This window comes from Engraulis encrasicolus, chromosome 9 (genome assembly GCF_034702125.1).
Source record: "Engraulis encrasicolus isolate BLACKSEA-1 chromosome 9, IST_EnEncr_1.0, whole genome shotgun sequence".
Lineage (NCBI taxonomy): Eukaryota > Metazoa > Chordata > Actinopteri > Clupeiformes > Engraulidae > Engraulis > Engraulis encrasicolus.
In genome coordinates this window covers 34247258-34260712 of record NC_085865.1, presented here as the reverse complement: position 1 = coordinate 34260712, position 13455 = coordinate 34247258, and the positions used below count along the sequence as shown (strand labels likewise).

The 13455-nt window shown below is 41.4% G+C and overlaps 1 protein-coding gene across 1 annotated transcript; it reads left to right on the top strand.

Annotated features, from left to right (window-relative positions):
- The first annotated feature begins 7844 nt into the window (after positions 1–7844).
- On the top strand, positions 7845–13012 carry LOC134455265 (galectin-3-binding protein A-like). Its single transcript, XM_063206285.1, has 6 exons — positions 7845–7903; positions 8345–8460; positions 9132–9335; positions 9549–9710; positions 10025–10328; positions 10478–13012. The coding sequence occupies exons 2-6, from the start codon at positions 8367–8369 to the stop codon at positions 11505–11507; spliced, it is 1794 nt and encodes a 597-aa protein (XP_063062355.1). The 5' UTR covers positions 7845–7903; positions 8345–8366; the 3' UTR covers positions 11508–13012.
- The last annotated feature ends 443 nt before the right edge of the window (positions 13013–13455 follow it).

The window sequence follows — 13455 nt, the reverse complement described above, 5'->3', positions numbered from 1 at the left end:
TGTGTGTGTGTGTGTGTGTGCACGTTTGAAGGGTTGGATTTGCGGCTGAGATTTTTTTTCTTCATTCATTCATTTTAAATGATAGCTTTTCTGACATAACTTGTTGAAGAACATTCCACCTGCACTATTATATTGTGACTGAACTCTCAACCTGCACTAACTCAAAACATGCACACACACACACACACACACACACACACACACACAAACACACACACACACACACACACACACACACACACACACACACACACACACACACACTGTACTTTCTGCACTAAACCCAAACATACACACACTGACACACAACTCACACACACACACACACACACACACACACACACACACACACACACATACACACAGACACACACACACACGAACACAGACACAGACGCACACCGCACCTTCTACCTGCACTAAACACACACACACACACACACACACACACACACACACACACACACACACACACACACACACACACACACACACACACACACATACTGCTGCTGTTGTACTTGATAGACCTTTTTAATATTTATTTTTCTTCAAAATGCTACTATTACTATGTCAGAACGCTATAAAGGACTCTTTAGGAAAAGAAAAAAGAAAAAAGAAAAAAGCACAACAATTACCTCTTAATGTATGTTCTCTACAAGTCTTCTGTTGTCCAGTCTTGCACTTTAAATGTCTGTATGAGCACTGTCTATGTCCATACTGTCTTAAGTCCATGTATAAGTACTGTCTATGTCTATACTGTCTATGCCCTTACCTAGATTAGTCTATGTCTGTATGGGAAAGCAAGAAATGTAATTTCAAATTCTTTGTATGACCAGTGCATGTAAAAAAATTGACAATAAAACCGACCTGACTTGACTTGACTTGACTTGACTTGAAGTAGTCCTAGGAAGAAGATGTAAAAGATTCCCATCCTTATAATGGTGCTCATATTTGGCAACACCAGCTGCATAAGCCCTACAGTCTTTTTCCACCAGGTGGCAATAGGCCTACAACAGGAAAACTTCCTACACAAACTGGGGGTCGCGGAGGTACTGAATAGGGGTCGCGGACAAAAGGGACTTTTGTTCACTTTTGTGATTAATAGATGTAGCCTACTTGCTGTCCTGTGGATTTCTAGCAACATTAGCGGACAAACTTTTAATGGAAAATCTAGCAATAGATTGCTTAATTTTGCTAGATTTGCCATTTACAGTCTGTCCACTAATATTGCTAGAAATCCATTGCTAGGCTAAGACTATGGTGGGTGGGAGAGTCATGAAAATATTCTGAAGTCCAAAAGGGGTCCCCTGCTGAAAAAGTTTGGGAACCACTGATGTAGTGTAAGGTAGCCTAGTTCAGTGTTTCCCAACCTTTTTTGTGTCATGTACCCCCTAAGCCTTTTCGTTGTGCCCCTAGTGGTACACGTACCCCTGGTTGGGAAACACTGGCCTAGTTCCACACCAACCCGACGATTGTGTGTCAAGAGGAGTTGAAGACAACCTTTGGGCTACAAGCCCTTAACCATAGGCTACAGCTAAAGAACTACGTCCCTTATTTGCATCTTGGCCTCTAAAGCTGACTGCCCACCAAAAAGACCGGAGACATGATTCAGATTGTCAAAGAGGCAACAGAGTTGTGTTTGGAGCAGATTTCCAAGTAAAGGGCATTAGGTAAAAGTGACACAAGTGCTTGATCTCTCCCCATCCCCTCCCATTACACAAAGATTATGAAGTACCAAAATGCCTGCCCCACCAGTGTGTGTGTGTGTGTGTGTGTGTGTGTGTGTGTGTGTGTGTGTGTGTGTGTGTGTGTGTGTGTGTGTGTGTGTGTGTGTGTGTGTGTGTGTGTGAGAGAGAGAGAGAGAGAGAGAGAGAGAGAGAGAGAGAGAGAGAGAGAGAGAGAGAGTGTGCATGTTTGTCCTCTGTCATCCCTGTAAACCTGTGCTGATTGTGCTGGTGTCATTTCGCCTGGCCTGTACTGTATGCTCTGCCCCATGTGCCCAACCATCTGCGATTGGTTCCTGTCCTGTCATGTTCACCTGTGTCTTGTCTTCATGTTCGTATAAGTAAATTCCCTGTAAATAAATACCCCCATCACATGTTTTGTTAATACCCCCTGACAATAAATACCCCCACCCTGTGAATAATCGACCCAACCATGTAAATAAACCCCCTGTAAAGGCATATTTAATTTTTGTGAAACCATTTCAGACTGGTTGAAACCATTTCAACCACGGGCTCCAATGACAAATAGTCTCAGTTGTCTCACAGTTCAGGCACAGTAAAAGAAACGATGAAAACAATGGGGTGTCAGTATGTCAGTAAACTTAAATAACAGATAGGGTATTTACAACACTGTGGAAATTAACATTACTCTGACAGTGGGGCCAGATGTCAGTGTTAAATTCTGCAGGTGGTCAGTATAATTTCAACTGTACAGCTCTTAACATTTACACAATATTGAGTGGAATCAACTTTGAAAATGTTACATTCAAGTCATGAGTTTTTATTGTCATTGTCAGAAAAAGGCAACATAATTGTGTTTGGAGTACACCGTGCTCCAGGCCGCTGTATCTCTGTGCGCCACCACTTAGCACAGACCAGTACAGAATAACAAACAAAGGGAGAGGTGAGGGGAAAAAATTATCATGCCTCCACATTACATACAATATATTACAATGTTGAAGCATAAGGCAAAAAAGAAGAGCGTCTTCATTATGTTGTTGTTCCAGGGAGACTCTTCCTGCATTGACCTTGGCCTAGGCCAGTGCGGACGGGGACGGCAAAACAGATAAGGGTTGTTTAGGTTTCTGGGCTTGAGTGCTTGCATTCCACAATTTTTCATGCCTGCTCAAGCCTAGATGGTGTTCGATCGAATTAATTCTCACTGCAACTCTATTGACTACTCTCAAAGGTGGGTGTAGCGAAGGGGAGTAGAGTTGCCCAGCCAGGACTCAAACCCAGACCTTCTGGAGTAGTAAACTGGGGCTCTGACCGCTACACCAAAGAGCCAGGCTTGTTGGCATGTTAGTCAGAACACACCCACAACCCTAGTGATGGTCACTCCATCACACTGCCTTCCCCTTCGGGAAGCGTACCCGTGCGCTTCACACACTCTTGGTGTCCCTCACGCAACTGCCCATCATGCTTCTACCATCCCAGTGTGTCCCGTCATCAATGCTTCACCCATCACTGGGGCCCCTCACACTGGGGTCCCTCACACTGTGGTCATTAAAAAACAATGCAAAAGTATTGACATTGGCGCTGTGTTCAACTTAAAGTGACTCAAATAGCGCCTAACAAGATGGCAGTCTGCATGCAAACAGCAGCAAGTTTCATCCCACTAGCTGCAGTATAATACAGGTTTGGTTATTGGGTGTATAATTCCTGTCATTGGTAAGTTTTACGTCTACATTCACATCACAAGGTGCCGTTTTCATGATGATTGTGAGATCATTAAATAATATGTCACATAATGGCTTGTTGATGGCGTTTAACAATCTGTTAATGGGCTTTAGTTTTCAGTGGAATTCTAGTCATTGATTGAAGGCTAACAATAACACTGCTCTCTGGTGATGGACAGAACAACTTGAGCTTGATGATGAAGCAAGGGAGTCTTTTTTTCTGAGAATAGCCCAATAGGAGAGTGGCCCAAATATTTACAGGGCAGGCACCACACATTCTGAGCTAGAGCTAGCTCTATCCATGGCTCTATTCAGACTGACTGTACAGCTGAGAAACCTAGAACCCATCTACAGACACAGACAATATAGTCCATAGTAGCCACCAAAATTACATTAATGAATTAAGTTGATTTGCATTTGTAATTCGTTAAAACTAAAAGTATTTTGCATTATTATTCAGCCATGTCCAGTCATTTGCATTTTCTTTTCTTGTAGGGCAGGATTAAACACTTAGGCCTAAGTAACCAAAGATTATTCTTTTACCTCTGTTATGTATCTAACATGTCATGGTATTTCAATATTTGTTGCTCATATTCTGCTACACATACTTTTCTAATGCTTTTGTGATGAAATAGCTTATGTAACTACAATATTATGCATAATAAGTATGTAATTATGTAATAATGATTAAGCTTAGTGCTATTGACACCCTTTTGGTCTCCTTGGTAGGCCCTATTCGAGATGCAAAAGTCATTCAAGTCATTCATCATTTTGACCCTGACATGGCACCCACATAAGAATAAGATAAATAAGATAAACATAACTGTAAATACCGGTACTAAGCTTAAAAAGCAATGAAATTCTCGTTTCACCGTGTATCGTATAGGGTCGCGTGGACGCACCAAAAAGTTCAGGCTCAGGATTTGTTTTTACTTTAATCCCTGTACTTCTAAGTGGACAGAATTTTGTGTTGACATCTTCCAGATGTTTGGCTTCTCTCAGCAGGTCAAAACTCTCTTCCTTAAACACACCTCTTAAACACACATCCTCTTAAACACACACACACACACTATGTGTCAAGGGCATTGACCTTGGAGTTGTAGAGTTGAATGGGAGTGGAAGCTTTCCCACACAATGTCCCTGTAGTAGGGGCTCTAAGCCGAGAAATCGTTACGCGCTGGATAGAAGCATATAAGTCAGTACACATGTTCCTTGAGTGATTTGAAGACATCCTAGAAGGGGTGCCCCTTGCAAAAACATTGTCTACCATGTCATATACAATGTGTCATGTTGTTAATGCATTACATTGTTATTACATGACATTATACTTAGCTGACAATGTTAATATAGTCCTCAGCAGAGATGAAGCAAGGGTAGCATGCTTGACCAGATTGATAAAACTACAAAATGTACATAGTGTGAAATTATGGGTGAGTCTGTGCTTACGTGCTTGACAGCATGTAACATTGTGAACGATTTGATAAGATTCTTGGTCTGAATTAAAATGAGCGCACTAAAATGCCCACACTAAAACTATGGTGCGAATAGACTACTGCTAATGCTCGATTTGAATGGGATAGTGTCAGTGCAAGATGCCCTAGGTAGCAGGTTCTCCATCCTCTAATTTCCATAACAGATATACGTATTTTATTTGCATGAGAGAGGGCAAAGGACAGGACCTTTTCATATGTATGAAGAACCCCATAAGATCACCTAATTCTATATTTTTACAAGTGCATATTGTGAGAGCATTTCAGTCATCTTTAGAATGGCATTACAGGTTACTCAATATAGGCCTACATGTAGGCCACAGTATGGCTTCAGTTCAAATTAAATGGAAATGATTTATTAGTATATGTTGAGTAAGAAGACAGAGGTAAATTGTTTTTTTTATTTGCAGACAAGTCCTCCTCACCTAGTACTTGTAGTTGTAGTTGTATTAGTTAGCTCAGTAATCATTGAGTACTTAAATTGCTATCAAAACATGTACCTGTAGGACAACATGTACCGTAGGTCTTTTGCCACCCTTACCCATAGGAGAAATATCTATATAGAACAACAATTCTCATATGGTATATACTATGAAAGTAAATCATTACCTGTACTCATTTTCTTGATATGCAAGGCACACAAATCTGAGAGGAAGGATAGTTTACCCCCCCCCCCCCAAACAAAATGCCACAAGACTTTTTTTAACCTTCAAGATTTTGAGTGGTAACAGTAACATAACTCATTCCCACTACACCTTTTTGCATAATATTGTACATGTCCTCAGAATGCTCTACATGTTTCAGTTCTATGTAGTTGTACTGTACAGTACAGTGCAGTGCAGTGGAGTGCAGTACAGTACAGTAGCATACAGAACGGTGCAGTATAATAAAGTACAGTAGAGTATAGTACAGTACAGTACAGTAGCATACAGAACGGTGCAGTATAGTAAAATAAAGTACAGTACCGTACAGTAGCATACAGTACGGTGCAGTCTGGTTAAGTACAGGACAGGACAGTACAGTACAATAGCATACAGTATGGTGCAGTACAGTACAGTAGAGTACAGTACAGTACACTACAGTAGAGTAGAGTACAGTACAGTAGCATACTGTACGGTGTAGTAGAGTACAGTACGGTATATCAGTATTACAGTACAGTACAGTTCAGTACAGTGCAATACAGTAGAGTACGGTACAGTGCAATACAGTAGAGTACAGTATAGTCTTGATGACTGATTAGCTGTTGTTTTAAGTTTTTGAAAGACTATTTTAGTAGCCTATGTGAGAGAGGGAAGGCAGGCAGACATGTTTTAAACAAAGGACCACACCCACAAATAAAAAATAACGAGCAAACAATAAATTAAGTGGTTAGGTAGCCAACATGTCATCTAGATTAAAGCCAAAAGTAGATGAAAAACAGACATGTTACCATTTTGCTCTTTTAAAACATAAAGTATCTGTCAATATACTGTATGTATGGTGTATTGCATATTGATTATTCATAATTTCCTAAGCATAAATGCCCTTATCACTCCATTGTACACTTAGGACTGAGATATACATATCTGAACATTAATCAGCATACATTTTATTTTGTAATGGCCTATAGTAAATCATCCAAGCTGTCACTGACACTTGATATGTACATGTATTATTGACTTGATTGATATGAATATTTCAGTTGGACTCCTAGGGTTAAATCATTGAGGGGGTCCTAAGGAAGTAGTAGTAGTTTGTGTGTGTGTGCGCATGTGTAAGTGGGATTAAAACTATTGTTTGCCATCTTTATCTGAAGAGCAGACTGAGTGTCTGAACCTGCTAATGCTAGCATGCTAACATTGGGACAGTTATGTGTGGCCCAGTTCAAGGGTTTATCTCTTCTCCCCTAAATTTTCTAACCACAATTTTCTTTTTGGATGTTATAGATATGACCCACTGCAAGTTTTTAAAACTCTTAATGAATGTTGGTTCAATAGCTAAATGCCCAGAAATGAGCTCTCAATTGTAGAGTGATCTCATTCTGACCATGGTTTTTATGATTTTCCTGTTTTTGAATCTAAATAAGACATATATAACATTGTTTTTGTGGTAAGTTTTGCACATATTGTCAAAGTTCAGTTTGTATACATCACACACAAATAGGTGGATTGGCTCATAACACCATTATGTCCAGGCAGTACAGCATTTTACTACTATTGACTCGTTTTGGGCAGCCATCTTGGATTTACCCCATAAAAATGACCTTAATGACATTGAAATTTGGGGCACCCCTTCTGAAATGATGGAAAACACCCTAAGGAAGGTCTACACCGATTTTGGTGCTTCTATCCAGCGCGTAACGATTAGGCCCTTTTTGGACGCTAAGAAACCCAGCTACTGGTGCAATATTCTGTTTACTTCATCTTAGGCAGCAGTTTTGGTTCATCCATGTCTGGATTTTGTTGTTTCGTTTTCCTGAAGTCCAGTGCTGTTCCAACAGTGTTCACTGATCCTGACCCCCCACCCCCAACACACACACAAACACACACACACACACACACACACACACACACACACACACACACACACACACACACACACACACACACACACACACACACACACACACACACACACACACACACACACACACACACACACACACACACACACACACACACACACACACTTGGGGTTTACTAGGAAATGAAACTAATCGCAAGGATGGAGGGAGGTTCCAACAGTGTTCACTGATCCTGACCCCCCACCCCCAACACACACACACACACACACACACACACACACACACACACACACACACACACACACACACACACACACACACACACACACACACACACACACACACACACACACACACACACACACACACACACACACACACACTTGGGGTTTACTAGGAAATGAAACTAATCGCAAGGATGGGGGCTGTACTTTTCCCCACACCCCTTAAAGTACTTAAAGACAGTGACTTCACAGTGACTTCAGACTTTGCTGGATTCTGTAGGTAAGTCTTCTCGTTTCATTGCATTGGTTTTATCAACACATATATTTAATAGTATTAACAGTGTAAAACTTCTTCTTGCTTAAGCCGTTTGCATTCTTTTTATTATAAAGATTTTTGCTCCATGCACTATATTACTATGCCTCCGACAGAGTTAAGGTTGTCCAGTGAATGTTGTATAATGCAGTATAAGGCTTTGGGAAGCTAATTCTCAGTACTGTCTGTCTGTCTGTCTGTCTGTCTGTCTGTCTGTCTCTCTCTCTCTCTCTCTCTCTCTCTCTCTCTCTCTCTCTCTCTCTCCCTCTCCCTCTCCCTCTCTCTCTCTGTGTGTGTGTGTGTGTGTGTGTGTGTGTGTGTGTGTGTGTGTGTGTGTGTGTGTGTGTGTGTGTGTGTGTGTGTGTGTGTGTGTGTGTGTGTGTGTGTGTGTGTGTGTGTTTTGCACAGGGAGTGTACATCACCATTTAAAATGTCGACTTCACGAGGTGTACTGTTTGGGCTCGTATTGGTTTTTTGCCTGCTATTTAGTGAGCTGGAGTCAAGGAGCCTGGATTGGCTAGATAGTGAGTATGAGACTGATTGCAATGTTTTTGAATATCGAAATGCAATTTTTGACAATGAATCGGATAGGCGGCTGCCTTTTCTCTGAGGATCTTTAAAGGTCTGTGCAGGAAATGGTCAAAATAGGTACTGCAACTATGCGGCTCATTGAAACTGGGCTGCCTATTGCCACATTCGATCTTTACATGAAAGTTTACCAAGTAATAAATAAATGTTTTCTAGTAAGGTCCAAGTAGAGTCATTTTTGCTGCTAAAAATGGCTATTTTTTGGAAATTCAAAATGGCGGACCATGGAGAAGATCCCCCTTTTCATAATGAATACTTAGAATTTGATGGTGGTGGTAAGTATTCATGAAAAAGGTAACATTAGTGAATGGGCAGCATGAATTCTGGAAATAAACAACTAAAATTCTTACACAGTGTCCCTTTAACATGTGACCAACACAGACACATACCGTAGTCTACTTATGGCTCTTTTCCACTGGCGTTTTTCTGATAGGCCTACAGCTCAACACATTCATGCACACAGACAAATATGCACCCATGTGTATATTTTTTTTCATTAACATTTTCCTTGTTTTCTTCCTACCACATGTATGAAATGTGCTTTGTAAATAACTCTACCCCTCCTTGCCTCTGCTCTGCAATGACCAACCCCCCTCTTATTCTGCAGTTGGGCGTCGGCCGGTTCAGGAGGGTGATGTGCGTCTGGAGGAGGGCAAGGGGCCATCGGAGGGCCGGGTGGAGGTGTTCCACGACGGCAGCTGGGGGACGGTGTGTGACGACAACTGGGGCATGGAGGAGGCTCGAGTGGTGTGCGCTCAGCTGGGGTTCCGTGGTGCCCTCTCCGCAGAAGCAGGAGGGAAGTTCCCAGCAGGTTAGTAAATCCCTAGTAATCTTACAGTAAAACTTGGCCGCCATTCCTGAGAATTTAGAACTGTGTTTGAAAACCCCATTGAGCCACAATCAACAGTTTATCAATTTTTAGATTGCCTAGTTAAATAATATTTAAAATATATGTATGTGGGATGTTTTTGTAAGAGGCCATCATGACATCCACTGTTTAATGCGTGTTAATGTCTGTTATCAGGCTCTGGAAGTATATGGCTGGATGACCTTGAATGCAAAGGCAGTGAGAATTCGTTGAGTAGCTGCACATTTAAGGGCTGGGGAGTGACTGACTGCTCCCATGCAGAGGATGCTGGTGTGTTGTGTGACATTGGTGAGCCTCCTAACAACACACAAACACAGTGCTAAATCAGCTTGCAGCAAAAAAGTAAACAAAATTCCATATGTTGAAGTCAATAAATCAGTTACAGTATGTATTGTAAGTGGCAAACATGAATTCTACGACAGCAGATATGATTAGTGAAGACCAATTCATTTTTAATACGCCTATTCTTTTTTTCATTCATTTTATCATAACTTTTGTCACTTCTACAAATTAACATGTGGAAGTCACCACCCATCAACCATTTTCCACCAAAGCTGGTCGAGAATCTGGAAATATTATTGAGTAACAGGCCTTCATGGAGCCATGCCACGGTCTCTTGTCTGCCCTTACAGATCCGGCTTTGAACATCTCCAAAAGTTACTCAATGGACCACAGCATTGAGCTGTCTGACCAGATGGGAGAGCTGTTTGACAGTGGCACAGGCTGTGACGTCACCCTCACGTTTGCTTACCCAGCGGATGATTCTCTGGAACTACAGACACAGGAGGGACAGGGCCCTGATGAAAACATCAACGAGGAGAAAATATGTGTTCATAGCCTGGTTCTGTCACTCTTCCCAAAAATGGTAATTTCCAACTCAAGTAATGACATAAAGATCGGCTCAAACTGCCAGCATTACGTTCGAGACTTTGTACGGTATGTTATCTGCCATTATACCACCACAGTAGTAGCACCATATCTCTTCTACAAACCTATATTTCTTGTGAATGTGATACTTTTATGAATCATTTTGTCTTATCTGATAGGCCTATAGCAGATCACTAATTTTACATCACTACCAACAGATACCTCTACACGCGCAAGATAACGGTCACCTCTGGCTCCATGCAGTGCCTTCATCAGCTGGCATCTGGGTTTGGCACAGAGCGCCTGGTCGAGGACATAGGACGCCTCTTTGTGCCCCTGTTGCCTGAAGATTCCTCCTTCCGCACACAGGTGGCGCTGTTCAAGTACGCAGGCCGGGCTGGTGATAATCAGCTTCGTGAGAACGTGTTGCGCTACTTGGGCTGGAACATGGAGCCGCTGGTGTCTTCAGCCCAGTGGAAGAATGCACCACAGGCCCTCGTGAAGGGTCTGCTGGTCCGCTCAGACCTGGTGGTCCCAGATGAGGCCTGGTTGCTGGGGGCACTGGATGCCTGGATGCTGGAACAAGGTGAGACATTGAAGCCTGAGCATCAAGCAGCTCTGCTGGGCCACCTGCGTTTCCCCATGATGACCCCAGAGAAACTCCATGAGCTGCCCTTCACCTCTCGCCTCTACAGTAGCCACAAAGATCTCTTCCAAAATGTAATACTGCTGGGGTTCCAGTTCCATGCTCTGGACTTTTCTACCCTGACCAGACACATGGACAACCAGAGTGAGCAGCTTCAGCCCAGAATCTACACTGCCAGTCCCTGGAGTGTCAGCTTCAATATCACAAAGTCATATGGTACATGCAATATATACAACAGGAATGGTGATTGTTACAAGTCATTAAGCACCCCAGTGCCCCTTTCCTCTTCTTATTCATCCAGGAATCTTCCATGGACAGCGGAAATCTTTCAATCAGAAAATGAACAAGGCTGCAATGATTATAATAGCAACGATTGCAAATATTTTTCTGGACGCCTCTTAATAAATGTCCATCTGGGAGAACATGAGGGCAAATTCAAATTCAGCAACCAACTACTGATGACCTGTGGAGAAAACTACGTCTTCCATGTGCAGGAGTTTAAGAACAATGAGGCAAGCTTCACAAAAAACAGCATGGCCATTCCGATCCCTTGTCCTGATGACCTCACCTACCGTTTTGTTGTCCGCCCTCAATACACCTGAGGTGACCAGTCAAGAGGGTGCTTTCCTAATTCCTGTGGCTAAGAGGTGGGGAACCTATGTCTCTAGGGCTGTTTACACCCCTTGAGGCCGTGCTATCCGGCCCAGAATATAATTTTTATGTTTCACATAAATAAATATTTTGTAAAGGAATCTTAGAAATTACATTTGCAAAATAATTAAGTTGTGGCCACCTTCAATGTAAACCTAAAGGGAAGTGGAAAATCCTGTTTTATGTTCATAGTACGGCCCTTGGAGGACTCAATTGAAAACAGTTCCGCACCCCTGCCGTGATGGTAAATAATGCACAGAATACATCCTCAAGGCTGCTTTGGTTTTTAAAAGGACAAGACATTATTTTTCCATGGTTTGTGTGCCTACCACAAAATGTAGGCCACCTTATTTAAACATTTAATAAACAATGTAATTTTTATTTGACTGACACTGTAATTCAGAAGTAGCTTGTTGATTTTCACGCTTCTCACAGGTGCATAATAAGCACTGATCAGTTGGCCAGAGTGATGCAGTGATTGTTGGGTGAAACTGTTTACTAGTCTGTTTGCCCTGATCTTTCTGGATTTGGATGTACTGCCCGGTTTTACATGTTTTTCATGCATTTCTCAACCTAAAAATGTAAGAAATTTGAATGCACTCACTGAGTCATTAAGGCATTTCTAATATTCCTCTTTTTTGTTTTAGTGCTAAAAATGTATTTGCTTTAATCACTAGTATTATACTACTTGTACCTTGAATTAGTAGGCCTATTTGACTTAATAAAAAAATATGTCTTGTCATGAGGATGTATTGCTTCAACATTCATTGCCCTATTTCATTGGAAGGCGTTTGAGTGCCGCCTCATTTCAATGTTTAAAGTTCTCTGATCTGTTAGTCTGCTATTTTGATCCTTGTTTTTCTGACGACTGTGATCATCCTCATCTATGCACGCATGGACAGTTGGCTGCTCACTTCTCTGTGCTGGATCGCCATCTGGTGATGAAGTGGTGAAGTGTAACTACCTATTTCAGAGGCTACTCATGTGCCAATAATGACATGTTGGATGAACGTTCAAATGACTACGACTACAAACAGAAGACAATTTTAATCAGAATGATATATGTTATGGGCCTATAACAATAATGAACAGCATAACATGTAACCATGCAGAAAAGTTGACGGCCAAAATTGTCATTGAAATTGAAATGTCAACATTATTTTGGTGGTTTCACAAACAAAATACACCATAAACAAAACTATGCCGGGAAAAATGAACCTACGAGGCCTTGCACCTATTTGATGAATAAACCTATAGGCCTTTGTAATGAGTGGGGCCTATAGGTCTAGAATCTATCATTTCTTTTTCTTTTAAGAAATGGATCCATATATTTTATGGACTTGTTGTGCCACTATTGTAGATAATTCAGTGACGTTTATGCAAAGAAGCAATTGGGAAAGAGAAGGTAGAGTGTAGAAATGATGCAGACTGAACTCGAATCTGAGTGCCCAGATAGCTTATTATATTTTATAAACAGGCTATCACATTGGCTCGTTCCTTTCAAAGAGACGTAAAAAAAAAACTGGCTCAAGTGAACGTTATTTGAATATTTATTCAGTGTGAAGAAAATAACATTTAAATGCCACTTCTACATTATTTTGTCCAAACAACATCTTGCCACTCTCTGTGGCAGAGACATTCGTGCTTTTCTTAAATTGAAGTAGGGGAGAGCAGGGACGAATGAAACACTTTTTACTTAAAGGTTATTTTCAAAAATAATAAAGCAGATGAAAATGATTTTGTGATATGATCAACAACCCATATGTGTATTCTAATAGTTACAGTTGTAATTTCACACAACCGTTAAGGTATCACGTTTATTTTTAACTTTGAATGCAACCTGTCGTTTGTTTCATCCGTCCCTCACTGTCGGGACGGATGAAACACATATTAGGGACG